Here is a 16,128-nt window from a genome sequence, read left to right on the forward strand (position 1 = left end):
TAGGCTAACCAGATAGGGAACTGAAGCCTATTTCTGCTTGTGTGACTGCAGGACTGTGATTGGCTATGCACCTCATACTGTTCTTGTGGCACGGACCGTTAGGATACGTCCATCCAGGGTCGGACTGGCGCAGTTAGGGCGCACCAGGTTCCGACCTTGGAGCCCCCGCACGCATGCCCAAAAGCAAGCGTGCCACGTGCATGCACGAACAGCCTGTGCACCGTGCACATGCATGAATTGCAGGCGCACCGCACCGCGCTTATTTTTGTTTTAGTTCACCCTGATCGGGGAGCGGGTCCAGTCCGACCCTGCGACCACCCATCATTTGAAACACCGACAGGGACCATAGCAGATCTATAGGGAGCTCCAATAAAGGGGGTATTTTTTATAGATAATATTCATTTTTAGCTGAAAGTGAAACCAGCACCATATAGTATTTTTTATTTCCTACAAAATTAGGGGTTTACCATTTATTCAATACGTCTCCTTTATACCTGGTCAATCGGCCAGATATCAAGCAGGGCAGGATCTCTCGAGGGCCCATTTGTTGGCTCAAGTAGGTTCTCCTTTAGTTTTAATCTTGCTGTCCAGCAGCATTACACAGTGCTAGAGGAAAGGCACAGGGAACTGAGGGTCGCTGACGCCCACTTCGCTCACATAGCAACACTTCTCCAGGCGTAAATTCACTAGGACAACGCTAATTCACTAAAATCCGAAGGTGCGTCCATGGAGCCGAACGCTGGCGAAGTAGCGCTAGCGTTACTGTGGCAAGCGAAGCGAAGTTGTGCTAGCATTGCTGCTAGCATTGGCTAAATTGCATACGGTGGGAAGTTAAAGTTGAATGGACGTATATGTTGCAGCCAATACATTACACTACACAAGCCTGGGAAACCTTAATAAAAAATAGAGTTGTTATATTGCCCTACACATGAGCCCACTGTATAGTTTATGTGCCATATGTTAGGAAATGTAGGGGGGAAGCCCAGAAAAAATTTACGATATTTTGCAGCCTGAAAAATGAAAAGTCGCCAGTGTTTTTTGGGATTTAGAATAATGTTCAACTATTTTTTGAGGAACTCCTGTCTACTCTATTGCACTTCGCCTGGTCTGAGGTGGCGAAGGCAAGTCTGGCGCAAGAGTAACGGTCAGTAAAATCCAAATCTTAGTGAATTTGCGTAGTTACGTCCCTTCGCCAGAGTGCAACTTCCGCAGGCGTAAGGAAGCGAATTACCGCTAGAGTCTATCTCCTTCGCTGGCAAATTTTCGCTAACGTTAGTCCCTTCGCCCTTTAGTAAATCTGCCCCAGAGGGAGGGGCAGTGAACTTGTTCAAGTGAACTACAAGCGCTATGATTTTATGTTAGTCAGCTGGAATAATACATCTGCAAACTTCCCTGCAAGTATTAGTTTTCTCTGGGTATTCAAAAATGTTGTCTGTGGAGTATACAGCCCACCATGTTTGCTGGTAGGTACTTCCTAATACATGATACACATCTGCACACTGTACATACACAACCAGTGCATTCGTCACCATAGCAGATATGTATTATATTTTGTCGGCACAATATATCGCAAATCCTACAGTTATGGAGCTGGGAAGTGAAGACTGAAAGCCAAGAGTTTTCCACACCCAAACTACAAAAAGTGCCACTGAATTCCGCTAACATAACTTCCAATCCTCGTAAGACCTCAGCAATGCATTCTCTGCGCATGGGCACTGGAGTGGGGTAGTTCTGCGCATGCACATTCGACTGGCTGTGTGAGGAGTCTCACGTAGAACACTAGCTTGGGGGGCTGGAGAAGTAACTGCACAAGGGGGGCGGAGGAGAAAAAGATTGCACGTATAAAATACCAGCCGGGGCCTGGGGCCTCACATTTTGCAGGAACAGGCGTGTAATGACGGACGTCAGTGGCGGAAATCAGCTATAGGAGACAAGAGGTACGTCTCCCCTTGTGCTGCTTGTTTATTAGGGGTTGCTTTGGCATTCAAGCTGTTGTAGGACCACGACTTCCAATATCCCGATCAATAACTTTTCCTCTTGGCTAATTGGGACTTCTAGTTTTGCAGCAATGCAGTACTGAAAGGTTGTTTTGCCCCAGGCTCAACGTTTCTATAATACAGCGTTTCTTAAGCTTTTTCCCAGGGGACTTGAGTTACAGAATTAGCTTTTTAACCCCAAATTTGCATTAGAACCAGCTATGGACCTCATTACTATTCATTTCCCTTATTGGAGGGAATGTCCTATTATTAAAGGAGTTCCACCCTATAAATAGCATGGGGACCCACCCATAGGATAACAATTGCACTAAAACAGAATTATAGATTTGTTGGGGAGGGGGGGTGGATTTATTTATTTAGACAGCAAACTGGAGCCCCATCAACTTTATATGTCACTTCTAAGTGCTTGTGCGTCAGTATGGGGGTTCACTGTAGCCCAAGGGCCTGTCGCTGTCACCTACAAGGTTTATGAGGCTCTGGGGAGAATCCTGGCGACTACTGAATTTAATGTGGGGGGCTGAGTTTATATTGAGGTTCTGCAGCAGCTGTGTACATCACATTGGTTTCTCTGACTTTTTTTTGCGTCCGACTGTCCCCGGCACATGGTAATTTAGTTATACAATGTAGCCATTTATAGAAGCATGGAAGCCACGTTGATAATTACGCAGTGCAGTATTCTATGGAAGCAAAACAAGCTTTGGTTCGGTTTGCATTGACTGCAGTGTTTTAGTAGAGCACAGTGTGTTTAAAGATTTAATATTTTTTTATTATCTGTAGGGATTTGCCTACAATTCTGGGGTGTCTTGACTGTGTGAGTTATAGTTCAAGAGCTGTCGGGTGGGGTGCAAGCTGACAGCTCTGCCACAAGCTTCAACGACCCAGTTGTTGTGACACTAATCCTAAGCTTTTGAACAACAACTTGTCATTGATTCAGTTTGCCCATTGATGCTCTTCTCTTCTATTCAGTGACATGCATGAGCTAAAACCAAAATCTGAGCCTGTCACTTGCTCCTCAGTAACTGCCTGCCTTGGGTACATTACTACTTTTCTGCTAGTCTTGCTACTTCTGCAATGTGCTTTCTTATTAGCAATTTAGAAATACGAGTATGCGATCTGTTATCTGGAAACCCCTTATCCAGAAAGCTCTGAATTACAGAATGTCCATATCCCATAGACTCCATTTTGTCCACATAATCCAAATGTTTAAAAACTATTTCCTTTTTCTCTGAAATAATAAAACTAGCTTGTACTTGATTCCAACTAAGATATAATTAATCCTTATTGGAAGCAGAACCAGCCTATTGGGTTTATTTATTGTTTACATGATTTTTCCAGTAGACTTAAAGGGGTTGTTCACCTTTGAATTAACTTTTAGTATGATGTAGAGAGTGATATTCGGAGACAATTTGCAATTGGTTTTCATTTTTTTATTATTTGTGGTTTTTGAGTTATTTAGCTTTTTATTCAACATCTCTCAAGTTTGCAATTTCTCGTTGCTAGGGTCCAAATAATCGTAGTAACCATGTATTGATTTCAATCAGATACTGGAATAGAAAGATGAGTAGTAAAAAGTAGCAGCAACAATATATTTGTAGCCTTTCCGAGCATTTGATGTTTGAATGGGGTCAGCGACCCCCCTTTGAAAGCTGGAGAGAGTCAGAAGATGAAGGCAATTCATTCAAAAACTATAAAAAATAAATAATGAAGACCAAATGAAAAGTTGCTCAGAACTGGCCATTCTATAACACACTTAAAGTTAACTTGAAGGTGACCCACCCCTTTAAGTATGAAGATCCAAATTACGGAAAGATCAGTTATCCGGAAAACCCCAGATCCTAAACATTGTGGATAACTAGTCATATATCTGTACCAGCTAGATGGAAACCATAGGGGTGTTCCGGATACGGGATCTTTCCATAACTTGGATATCTATACCTTAAGTCTACTAAAAGAATAATTTAAACATTAATAGAAGTAAAAATAAAATGTTTCCCTCCAATAAATATTAATTGTATCTTAGTTGGGATCCAGTGTTGTTTTTACATTACAGAGAAAAAGGAAATCATTTTTAAACATTTGACTTATTTAATTAAAATGGAGTCTGCCCGTAATTCGGATCTTTCTGGATAATAGGTCCCATGCATGGATTACATAATCATTCAAATACAATCCGGTAGAAAATATGTGGTGTAACATAACAACTCTCTATCTGATGGCAATTGCACTGGTATTTTATATCCTATTAACTTCTGTACTTTATTTATACTTCCTTCTTTTCCTGTAAAGGGTTGTGTGTGATTGGCAGTTCTGTAATCTGGTAAATATGTATTAAGTGTATCTCAGAGTTGAATGCCAATAGCAGTCATGTATTTGTTTTTGCTTTCTCTTGCTGAAGCCAGTAGAAATTTCTGGTCGGATCCTTGAGCTTCTCTCTTGTGACATGTGGGAAAGGGGCTGTGTGCAGAGCTGAAATGGAGCTTGCCAGGAGCTGGAGTAGAAGCAGCCCACGGCTCTGCTCTATAGGAATTCACACAGAGGAGTTTCATGAGATCTGAAATGAACCAGCAATGGAAGGAAGCCAGTTAGAATTTAGGATGTGTCCCCCTTTCTGTACTGCAAAATCAGTCTGGGGAATCAGAATGACATTCTCCAGCTGGGGGAGGGGAGCGTACACTTAAATACGTGGCAGCACATTCCTAAACCAACCTACTGTATCTTATCCACTCCAGGACTTCCCCAAACTTGTTTCTTCCCCTGCTGCACAGATTTATAGTATTCACATCTCTGCAAATGTAATAGAAGCTTGGCCCTCCGGATCAGCAATGTTTTTTTTTTTTAATTATATTTTGTAACTAATATGACAATTATTAAACTGAGTTTTTTTCTTCTTCTTTGATATGTGTTTTTTAATGTTTAAGATCATTATAGAGCATAAAAGAATCAGTACACATGTGCATAAACGTTTTATTTCATTCTTTCCTCCCTACCTCCCTTTTTTTCTTTTTTTTTTTTTTTGTTTAATTCAGCCAGAGCTTATAGAGTGTTGGGGAAAAAATGAATGTTGCTGAGTAACTGTCTATTTTCGCAGTTATATGCACCTCATCTTGTACAGGTCTGATATTCCAGGTAATAGGTTTTCCATAATTTGGATCACCTTTATACCTTAAGTATAAATAAAAAATAATTGAAATCATTAAATAAAGAAAATAGGGTTGTTCTGACATAATATGGACTTGGGGAGTTGAGTTGCCATTATGTTTCATTGTGTAAGAAATACATTTAAAAGAAAAAATCTCTCTGGGAGATAGCCTTCCCGTTGTCTTTACAGGTGATTGGTTTCTGGATAGGAGATCCATCCCATAACTGTCCTTTGTAAGCATTTACATGTATGGGACCCGTTATCCAGAATGCTAGGAACCTGTGGCTTTCCAGATAACGGCTCTTTCTGTAATTTGGATCTTCATACCTTAAGTCTACTACAAAATCTTTTAAACGTTAAAGCCCAATAGGCTGATTTTGCCTTCAATAAGGATTAAGTATATCTTAGTTTGGATCAAGTACAAGGCACTGTTTTATCATTACAGAGAAAAAGGAAATAGGAAAAGAAAATATTTTCTTATTTTTATCCAGTTCCCTGTCCAGAGAAATATTTTGTGTGCTGGTATAATTGTAACACTTGTCATTATGATGGATAGGGTGATTAAAGGGGTAGTATACCCACCTGTCCAACATGTGTGCAGTAATAGGGTTTGTGCAGAACATACTTTTTACCTATTGTTTTTTTTTAATTATTTCCTTAGTATAGAAAGGCAAACCCGATAATTAAAGCTATTCCATGTTTGGTCCTTGCGATAGAGTCCTGCAGCGGGTCGGGTACCGCCGGCATACCCTGTGGGACGCAGTTCTGCGGGTTTTCGGTTCGTGGGTAGGTCCGCGGGTCTTCTCAATAGCGATATTTACTCCTTTTTTCTGGTCACATCTACTTCCGATGAGGTCACTTGATGATGGTTTCCAATGACAGCACTTCCGGTTTTACTCCCTTTTTTTCGATCATGTCTACTTCCGATGATGTCACTTCCGGGTTTACAGTGACAGCACTTCCTGATTCTTGATGGTTGCAGGTTCGGGTTGCGGATAAGGTATTTGCGGGTCGGATCCGGTTGTGGTTCCAAGCAGGTAAGAATGCGGGTCCGGGTTGCGGATTGTGGGTACGGGTCCCAAAATATGGACCCGTGCAGGACTCTACTTTGCGAGGCAAAACATTAGATTACTCATGCACAGAACGCCACCCCCCGCTATTGCTAACTAAACAGTCACAACAAAGGGGCAAAGGAGGGGCTTGTGAAGTAGTAATTTAGTTATTTACTAAAATATGGAGTAGCTTCAATTTCCCTGTTTAGCTCAAGACTCTTTTTAGCAGAATGAATTAGTTTGCACCTCACAGTGCCTCATAAAATGCTAAGTGGCTCTCTTTTATATAGGTATGGAATCCCTTATCTGGAAACCTGTTATCTATAAAGCTCAGAATTGCTGAAAGGCCATCCCACATAGAGTCCATTTTAATAAAATAATTGTAATTTTTGAAATGATTATTTTTTTTTATCTGTAATAATAACTCAGGTTAAGATGCATCAATGCATATTTGTGGCAAAACAATTCCATTGGGATTGTTTAATGTTTAAATGATTTTTAGCAGAGATATGGTGATCAAAATTACAGAAATAAACCTCAAAGTCCCAAGAATTCTGGAAAATAGATCCCATACTTGTACCTCATTACAGCTGATAACATAAGGAAAGAATAGCATGCTGATAAGTTTGTGTAAATAATATGATAAAAGGTTTTGGTATCTTTAAGGGTCAGGGCACACGCTCAGATTCAGGGAGATTAGTCGCCTGGCGACAAATCTCCTCTTCTTCAGGGCGATTAATCTCCCTGAACTGCCTCCCACAGGCTAAAATGTGAATTGCCGACGGGATGGCACTCGGAGCGATTCGTTTTCTGAAGTTGCCTCACGTGGAAACTTCGGGTGACTTGGAAAATTAAGTGCTCAGTGTGCCATCCCGCTGGCGATTTACATTCTAGCCGGCTGGAGGCCGTTCGCGGAGATTAGTCGCCCCAAAGAAAAGGAGATTTCTCGGGGGCGACTAATCTCCCCGAATTTGAACTTGTGCTCTGACCCTAAAGGAGAACTAAATCCACCCCCATATCTCTCCACACAGACAATTATGTAAAAAAAAAAAAAGTGCCCCTGTTTGAAAACCTAAGCTAAAAGCGTAGGGCAGCGGAGTACCAGGCGACATCCTTCATCCATTACGATACTCGTAGGGGCAGATTTATTAAGGTTCGAAATTGTGCGTTTCAAGAAAATTCGAGTTTTTGAGGTGTTTTTTTTTTGTCAAAACTGACATTTTCAGGGAAAAAAACTACATTTTTTGGAGATTTATTATGTCCCGACTTTGGAAATAGCTGGAATCCGAAAATACACCATCTAAATCCTGTCGAGGTACCCAACACCCCAGGCCGGTGCTCTTATCAGCAGAAAACAGTACCGGCCCAGGGTTATTCCAGCGAGCACCACAGAGTGATCATCTTCCAGCTTCTTCTTTTTTCAAATTTCCCGGGGCAGACTCCTTCGTTAAAGTTCGGCTTTTCACTTTAATGTGCATGCAGAGCCGCGAGAAGAAAGAACACGCAGGAAGATGGATCACTCCATGGTGCTCGTTGGAATAACCCTGGTCCATGCAGTTTTCTGCTAACCGGCCCAGGGTGTCAGGTAAGTAAATGCGATGACTTGGGAGTGCCTACATTTTGGCGCCCCCAAGTGTAAAAGTACTTTCCTTCTCCTTTAAATCTGTCCGTTTATGGCCACTTTAAGTATAACGTGCCAAGACACTGCATTGCACTTGCACAATAGAGTTTGCAGCAACCAATAATCGTGTTCCAACATTTCCCTAGACAGAGATGAATGGCATGTGGCTAAAAGAAGTCTACTTGGCAGACCTTTCCCCCAAAACACTATTGGTGGCTAACACCTGTTTTAGGATAACTGGTTATTTGGAAATCTTTGCCATTTCCATGGTTGTTGCTACTGCTGAAGTTTGTTGGTATGCATCCAGGCACAAGCAGGCTAGTTTGGCTGGGTGTCATGTGCTTGCTTTCCAAGGACGCTGAATCATTTTAACCCTGCTCTGGAATTATTTCAGTGCCTGAACCATCATTTATCACTATTTGTATTTCAATTGTGCCTTACTTTTCTTTAAAAGGGTGGATTGCCTTTAAAGGGGTTGTTCACCTTTGAGTAAAGTTTTCGTATGATGTAGGGAGTGATATTCTGAGACAATTTGCAATTCGTTTTTATTACTTGTGGTTTTTAAGTTATTTAGTTTTTTATTCAGCAGCTCTCCAGTTTGTAGTGTCAGCAATCTGGTTGCTAGGGTCCAAATTACCTTAGCAACCATGCATTGATTTGAATTAGAATAGGAAATATTAATAGAATGAATAATAAACAGTAGCAATAACAATAAATTTGTAGCTTGACAGAGCATTTGTTTTTAGATGGGGTAAGTGACCCCCCTTTGAAAGCTAGAAAGAGTCAAGAGAAGAAGGCAAAGAATTCATAAAATATAAAAAATAAATAATGAAGACCAATTGAAAAGTTGATTAGAATTGGCCATTCTATAACATACTAAACGTTAACCTGAAGGTGAACCACCCCTTTAAGTTAACTTTTAGTATGTTTTAGAATGACCAATTCTAAGCAACTTTTGAACTGGTCTACATTTTTTATTTTTATAGTTTTTGTCTTCTGGATCTTTCCAGCTGTCAAATGGGTCACTGACCCCATTTAAAAAAACAAAAGATCTCCAAAGACTACATATTTATTGTTATTGCTACTTTTTATTACTCGTCTTTCTATTCAGGCCCTCTCTTATTCATATCCCAGCGTATTATTTAAATCAGTGTGTGGTTGCTAGGGTAATTTGGACCCTAGCAACTAGATTGCTGAACTTGCAAACTGGAGAGTTGTTGTAAACTCACAAAACCACAAATAAAAAAAAAAATGAAAACCAAGTGCAAATTGTCTCAGAATATCACTCTCTACATCATACAAAAAGTTAACTTGTAGGTAAACAACCCATTTAACTATTAATAAGATATTTATTCAACCCGTAAAATGTTATTTACACCACAAATTGAAAAGCAGAATAGCACAATCCCTCTACCCGATGTCTACCTCATCATGATCCTTTCTACACTCTGCAAAATGCAGAGAAACCACTTTCCACATGTATTTGATTTTGTGTTTGGATACTCATTGTGCCTAACCTAAATGGAAAATGTAATCGCTGCATTTTACCTAGGTATTTATTGAAAACCAAGAGCTTCTTGGATTTCAGCATTCATGTTCTTTAAAAAAAAAAAAATTGCTTCTCATACTTCAATACCCTTGGGAGGCAGTTGCAAGCTTGTAGTCACGTTGAACAGGAGAAGACTGCAAAGAAGTCCATTCATTAGCTAGATTAATGGAGGGCAGCTATGCACTGCCCTTTTCAAGAAAATCCGCTGAGAAGTAGCCTGTTTTTCCCCCTTGTAACATTGCCATAAAGAAGCTGAGCAACTCCAGCAGGGAAGAACAGAAAAATACTTATTTCCCTCTCCTTTTGGACTGTAATGTTAAAGGGTAAAATTGAAAATCTGCCAACTGAACGTTTACTTGGAAAGCAGGAAGGTTGTGGGCATTCACATTGGTTCTGTTTAACTAGTAATTAAGGATTTTCTGACTAATACTAACATAATGCCAGGGAGATGAGAAGTGTTTGCCACCCTTTATCCAGAATAATTGGCATTTATTTATTATTATTTATTTATTTTTTTACATTTAAATTGAATTTTGACTAAAGCCTAAGCTGTAATACATCATTTATATAGAATCCCAGTATTCTTTGCAAAATAAAACAGTTCCCTAGTACTTTAGGGAATTCAGGTATATTTTAGGGAAATAAAATATTCTTTTCGATATGACAATGCCTGTACATAGTTCCAGCAAGCATGGGCCTACATATATAATAATGGTTAGAAATTTCAGGCCATAGAAATTATCTTTTTGTTGCAGCATGGTTGTTCTGCCTTGTTCAGCCATAATTTATATCTAATCCATACAAACCCCAATCCATGTTCATGGCTGAAAAATGTCTGAATTTGGCAAGCTTCCTTTGATTTACTTTATTAGAAATCTGATTGTTACTTGAAAAACAAGCATCAGTGTTTTGACTTTTACATATATCATGAGCCTTAGGGCAGTAGCACACAAGATGAAATTGCTTGCTTTTCCCACCGTGTTCTTAAAAAAGCCAAACAAGTGGAACAAAATACCCTGAGAAAACACTATGTGTTCTATTGGCATGAGTCACCTAGTTGCATGCATACAAAAAAAAGTTAGACTACTGCATAAACAAGCCCACTTATACCCATTCAAACCACCCTGAATAGAACATTTAGGCATAGAAAACAAATTTCAATAATTGCTGTTTTGAATCTTGATAGGTGCTTGATGGAATGTGTAGCAAATCCTTTAATTTAGGGATCATGCTATAGGACACCATCAACAGATGGGTTGAAATACGGACACCATTCTTCTCTTGTTTGTGCTAAAGAATGTTGTCACAGTATGTTGCTACTTACCTGTGTATTTATTGTGTATATATATCAATATATATTGCATAAGTGGGAGCATTAAAGGGCAGTTCAGTTTAAAAATAGGCTGTGCAAAATAAAAAATGTTTCTAATATAGTTAGCCAAAAATGTAATTTATAAAGGCTTGAGTGACTGAATGGATAACATAATAGCCAGAATACTACTGCCTGCTTTTCAGCTCTCTAACTATGAGTTAGTCAGCCACTATAAGGGGGGCCACATGGAACATACATTTTCAGTGAGTTTGCAATTAATTGATCCTTAGCATGCAGCTCAGATTCAAAAGCAACAGTTATGACCCACGTGGGCCACCCCCCTCAAGTCACTGATTGGTTACTGCCTGGTAACCAAACAGTGGAAACAAAGAGAGCTGCAAAGCAGGAAGTAGTGTTCTGGCTATTATGTTAGACATCCAGTCGTTCCAGCTATTCTACATTCGATTTTTGGCTAATTAACTATATTAGATAAATTTTTTATTTTGCACAGTCTATCTATTTACACAGTTTTGGTTTTTATATTGAACAATTCCTTTAAAGAGATACTGATGCCAGAAATTCAACTTTTCTTAAAATTTTTTTTTATTATAGCATTGTCTTTTCATGCTATTTGTAATTTTAAAAATAACCGTATTTGCCCAATGTTTTTATATCTGATCCTCATATTCCTCTATGGGGGGCTGCCATATTTGTGCAGCAGTAGTCTTTTTCAGATTTAAGTACTTCAAGTAATAACTTCCAAAAGCAGACCAATCGGCAAAAAATTATCAACATACCCTATAGGTAACTTTTTTTTTTTTTTTTTTTTTTAATGTAAATAAATAATTTGAAGAATAGTTTTTTTTTTGTTCTTTTAGTGTCGATATCCCTTATAATACCCCTATTTAGACATATGGTCCAATTCTTGAACAGATGCTTTTGAAATAAAATTGAACATTTTGGTCCAAAACGTTGATCCACCATTAAATTCTTATAAAAAAATAATTGTTCAACTCCTGAACTTCATTCAGCAGGCTAATGCTTGGGTTTCAAGGAAGTGAATTGAATAAATGGTCTAATCTATATATGAAATATATAATGTATAGTACAAATGTTAGCCTTGTTCATTATATAATATATTTTTGTTTTTTTTATCTTTACAGTTTTTCAGTTCATCACGGTCTACATGATGAAAATTCACCTAGTATTGCCCCTTTTGGGGCTTCTTTCATTAAGTTGTGCACACACAGACTTCTTCACCTCAATTGGTAAGTTTTGGGTTATATATTAAAGAGATACTGATATCTGAAATTTTAAATATATCATCATGAGCTTTATATTTTGTCATAAAAATACATCATGATGCCTTTACATTACCTATCAGGTTCCTCTAATTCCATTATAAGGGGTCTGCCATATTTGTGCAGCAATAGTCTTTTTACCATTAAAAACTCTACCTGGCAGGTTGAGAAGGGGCAGTCAGATTGGCATAACAGGTTTAGGAATTTCAACAACTGCTTACAAAAGCAGACCTATTGCCATAAAATAGGGCCGATAGGTAACTTAAGAATTCCAGTGATTCTAGAGCAACTTGACTGGCATATGTTATACTGATGCCCTACTGTTTCCAAAGTATCATATAGTGGTGGTGTCATTTTCTTTGTACAGCATATGCCAGCAAGATGATCATGAACATATGCATTTGATGCTGAATGCAAAATATGTATGTGTAGCACACCCTTGAGTGCACTTTAGCTGTGTGGATTATAATGTGGGACCAGGGCTATTTAGTGTGCCTCTGACCTACTTGTACCCAAGCAACTCCCAGTACCTTGTAGACTCCTCAAAATATCCAAATCACATAGAGGTTTCTTTGCAGCAATAACTGGTTTATTAACAGTAGAACAGTGACCAAAATGACTAATCACTCCTTTAAGGCACATTCAATGTACTTCAATGCTACATATAGTAGTGTCACATCCCTCCCATAGGTAAAGTACAAGTTACCACACTCCTGAGGCAACTCCTCCTTGAGGGTAGGGCACTGTGGGATACACAGCCTGGAGTCTTGTATTGTGGCACCATACCTGGTCCTCAACTCACCCACTGAAATCCCTGTACTAGTGGTTCACACACCACGGGGTCCTAACCCCACTATTTCTCCTCGTTGGAGCAAAAGCTGCTCACTAACTTTCCTGAGCCTTCCTCTTGGTCCTAGAGCAACTATGATAAAACTTTCTATGGAGACCTAGCTGCCTCTGTGAATCAAAAGGACCACTTTATGTGTCCACAAATACAAAAGGGAAATGCCTGAGAATGTCTAACCCCTGGGGTCCCTACATCTGCTTTGACCCTTGTAACAAAATTAGACATTCCTCCTAAGTGAACACAACAACCGTACACAGTGCATTGCCCTTGAGCCAAAACTTGAGGGTGCTGCTATGTATGTTCTATCGCATTAATGGAAGGTGTTCTAGTAAGTAATCAAAGTTGTAACTTTGTTTTCAAAATCTAGGTCACATGACAGATTTGCTAAACACAGAGAGAGACTTGGTTGCATCACTGAAAGATTATATTAAGGAGGAGGAGCTGAAATTGGCACAGATCAGAAAGTAAGTAAATGCCATCACTGTTTTTATACAGAAGTATACATAAAGTTCCTTTTGATACCAGTTTGGCCAAAGTGGGGGCAAATAGAAGCAGGCCTTGGTATCATTAAAGGGATACTGTCATGGAAAAAAATATTTTTTTCAAAACGCATCAGTTAATAGTTCTGCTTCAGCAGAATTTTGCACTGAAATCCATTTCTCAAAAGAGCAAACAGATTTTTTTTATATTGAATTTTGAAATCTGACATGGGACTAGACATATTGTCAGTATTCCAGCTGCCACCAGTCATGTCACTTGTGCTCTGATAAACTTCAGTCACTGCTGTACAGCAAGTTAGAGTGATATTCCCCCTCTCCCCCCCCCAGCAGCCTAACAACAGAACAATGGGAAGGTAAGCAGATAGAAGCTCCCTAATACAAGATAACAGCTGCCTGGTAGATCTTACAACACTCAATAGTAAAATCCAGGTCCCAATGCAACACATTCAGTTACATTGAGCAGGAGAAACGGCAGCCTGCCAGAAAGCAGTTCCATCCTAAAGTGCTGCCTCTTTCTGAAAGCACATGACCAGGCAAAATGACATGAGATGGCTGCCTACACACCAATATTAATCTAAAAAAAAATACACTTGCTGGTTCAGGAATGACTTTATATTGTAGAGTGAATTATTTTCAGTGTAAACCATGTAATTTAGAACTTAAAAATATGACAGAATCCCTTCAAGTTCCACAATTCTGTAAGTTATCTAGGAATTTAATCCTAAATATACAATGTGTTCGTTTTCTATAAATGTTCTAGAACTTTCAGACTATGATGTGATGCTTACAGTGTGTGTGGAATGAATACATTTAGAAGTTGAACCAAAATGGAATCTAAAGGAAATTCCCAAATGTATTCAAACTGAACGTATGTTGTGTTAGGTTAAAACTTGTAGACTGGAGGTCTAAAGGTGGCCATACTCTGGTACTTTAGACTGATGCTTATCTGCCCTTGTATGACAGGCCTCCCTGACCAATATCTGGCCAAAAATTGGCCAGCTATCGACCGGGCACGTTGATTTTTCCCTGCAATTGACGACTGCATTGGCTAGTTGATACGGTCCTTGTCCCTAGGGCCGAACAGTCAGATTAGCCCAATTTTTCGCCATGCCTTTGGTGTACATTTTGGGAAAAGATCTGCTCGTTTGGCGACCTTGCCAAAAGAGAATGCTCTCAGTCCCTTACCAAATATTATCGGGCTGATTTATCAAATCTTTTTCTAACTGGAAAATCCTGCAGGATTAACAGATATTTTAACTTTAACAGTCAGGAACACATGGGTTTGCTCCATAAAAATTAAAGGGTTGATAAATGCTCCCTAACATTTAGAAGGAAACCATAACCTTTCAGCAATTATATCACTTAAAATGAATGTTATCCTAATTGTAATTTAATTTTTACAATATTAAACACCTTATAGTGCAGTTACCCACAGCAACAAATCAGAACTTTGCTTTTATTATCATCAAAATGAATTGCTGATTGGTTACCACTGATAACTGCATTTGATCAATTTAGCACCTATGTTGTTAAATAAGCTATACTGTGGTACTCTGCAGGAAAAAAAAACTATTGTGGGTATATTACATGCTTATGCTACTCATTACAACATTAAATATGGTTTTTAATTATGAAAAAAATCCATAGATCTATATACAAGTAAATCATTAGTGGATTTTTATAACCCTCCTAGATGGGCAGACAAATTAGATCATCTGACAGACACTGCGACAAAGGACCCAGAGGGATTCTTGGGACATCCAGTCAATGCTTTCAAGCTGATGAAGAGGCTCAATACAGAATGGGTTCAATTAGAGAATCTGGTGCTAAAAGATATATCTGATGGTAAGGTATCTTTAACTGCATCATTTGGGTGACAAAAGGCAAAACTGGAATATTTCATAGAGCTGCAGTTCACATCATAACGTGCTGTTGTGCGTGACAGGAGGTGCAGCAGCCCTACGAAAATAAAGCACAACTTGGTGGTGTACCTTTGCTTAACATTGTAATTGTGGTCTTTTGTGGATCAAGCCAATTTGTGTTAATGTTCTAGCTATGTGAAATCTCCAAATTGTATGGATTCTCTATCTGATGTAGTATGCAGTTACTGTAGAATCAGAAAGGAATATCGTTTTGGCTAAAAACTTCTCTCAAATCATGTTGGGACTAGCCAGCTAGTGACCAGGCTGTAACCTAGGAAACTAAATGTTGGATTGCATCTCAGTTGGTTTGTATGTGGCCAACTTTACCCTAAAAAAGCATCCACCCAATTTGTTCTTTGTTTTTGTATTTTTTTGCTTGTATTGAGTCCCAGCCCAGAATAAATCAATTTGCATGGAAAACACTTTAACTGAATAAGCTAATATTGTGTTTCTTTTGTGTTTGTTTCAAGGCTTTATTTCTAACCTTACCATTCAGCGCCAGTATTTCCCAAATGATGAGGACCAGACTGGTGCTGCCAAGGCTCTAATTCGTCTGCAAGACACTTATAACCTTGACACAGACACCATCTCCAAGGGCAACCTTCCAGGTAATACATATTTATGGTTTGAGGTTTTAACCCTGGCCTGGCCCTCGACACACCACATGTACAATAGTGTGAGGCCTAGCCATTTGTCAAAAGCTAAAATCGGGAGAGACTTACTGTTTAGTGAAGATGGAGCCCAAATATTATATAAAAATGAAAAATCTTTATAAGGACATGCTTTAGCCTGACGCATTTCATGCCAAAGGTGGGCACTTACTCATAGCCATTTGTCACCCTATGTTTATTTAAGGCTCTTGATATAAAATTCCAAATCCCAGTTAAA

General features: G+C 39.0%; 1 protein-coding gene across 6 annotated transcripts in view; it reads left to right on the plus strand.

Annotated features, from left to right (window-relative positions):
• The first annotated feature begins 1,748 nt into the window (after positions 1-1,748).
• p4ha1.L (prolyl 4-hydroxylase, alpha polypeptide 1 L homeolog) overlaps positions 1,749-16,128 on the plus strand; it is a 28,647-nt gene continuing 14,267 nt past the window's right edge. For 2 of the 6 annotated variants that reach the window (XM_018225384.2, XM_018225385.2), the window contains exons 1-5: positions 1,751-1,937; positions 11,834-11,938; positions 13,186-13,282; positions 15,012-15,163; positions 15,711-15,848. In XM_018225384.2, coding sequence (XP_018080873.1) covers positions 11,857-11,938; positions 13,186-13,282; positions 15,012-15,163; positions 15,711-15,848 — 469 coding nt within the window. In that variant the 5' untranslated portion in view covers positions 1,751-1,937; positions 11,834-11,856. Of the gene's footprint in view, positions 1,938-11,407; positions 11,475-11,833; positions 11,939-13,185; positions 13,283-15,011; positions 15,164-15,710; positions 15,849-16,128 lie in introns of those variants that run through there. The other 4 variants (XM_041568812.1, XM_018225382.2, XM_018225381.2 and 1 more) reach the window with 4 other exon arrangements.

Source organism: Xenopus laevis, chromosome 7L, assembly GCF_017654675.1.
Source record: "Xenopus laevis strain J_2021 chromosome 7L, Xenopus_laevis_v10.1, whole genome shotgun sequence".
Classification (NCBI taxonomy): Eukaryota; Metazoa; Chordata; class Amphibia; order Anura; family Pipidae; genus Xenopus; species Xenopus laevis.